This window comes from Hyla sarda, unplaced genomic scaffold (assembly GCF_029499605.1).
Source record: "Hyla sarda isolate aHylSar1 unplaced genomic scaffold, aHylSar1.hap1 scaffold_558, whole genome shotgun sequence".
Lineage (NCBI taxonomy): Eukaryota > Metazoa > Chordata > Amphibia > Anura > Hylidae > Hyla > Hyla sarda.
Genome location: NW_026610570.1, coordinates 89520 through 90000, shown reverse-complemented (window position 1 = coordinate 90000; position 481 = coordinate 89520). Strand labels below are relative to the sequence as shown.

Below are 481 nucleotides of genomic sequence, written 5' to 3'. Positions count from 1 at the left end.
CTGGAATGTGGGCCTGGGGGGTTTCTTATCTTCACTGGGCTGAGTGATGTCCAAATGGGGGGAAGTTGTAGGGGGTTCCGGGTTGGGTGGACAACAGGGACAACAGGGACAGCATCTTCTGCACATGACCTGCCCCATCGTGTGGCCCCGTATACTCGCACCGCCAGCAGCTGACTGTGACTACAAGGAAGTAAGACCTGTGTATAGAGCTGGAATGTGCAGGGCGGACCTGGCTGGGACAAGCGACAATCTTCTTCCTCATACCCTGAACACTCTGCCCGAGGATATGTGTCAGAAAGCAAAGACTGAAGACAGCGGAAAAACCCAGTGTGAACAGGAGACAAAGATCACTATGTACAGGAGGCTACAAGTATCCCCACGAGGAGCCATATCACACATGTAATACAGACACTATCCATATAATATCACACATGTAATACAGACACTATCCATATAATATCACACATGTAATACAGACACT

The 481-nt window shown here is 49.5% G+C and overlaps 1 protein-coding gene across 1 annotated transcript in view; it reads right to left on the bottom strand.

Moving 5' to 3' along the window:
* Positions 1-138, bottom strand: part of LOC130339920 (tyrosine-protein kinase SRK2-like) — a 55910-nt gene extending 55772 nt beyond the window's left edge. Inside the window, exon 1 of the mRNA XM_056554102.1 lies at positions 1-138. This exon is cut by the window's left edge and continues 497 nt beyond it. Coding sequence (XP_056410077.1) covers positions 1-138 — 138 coding nt within the window.
* Positions 139-481: the final 343 nt, after the last annotated feature.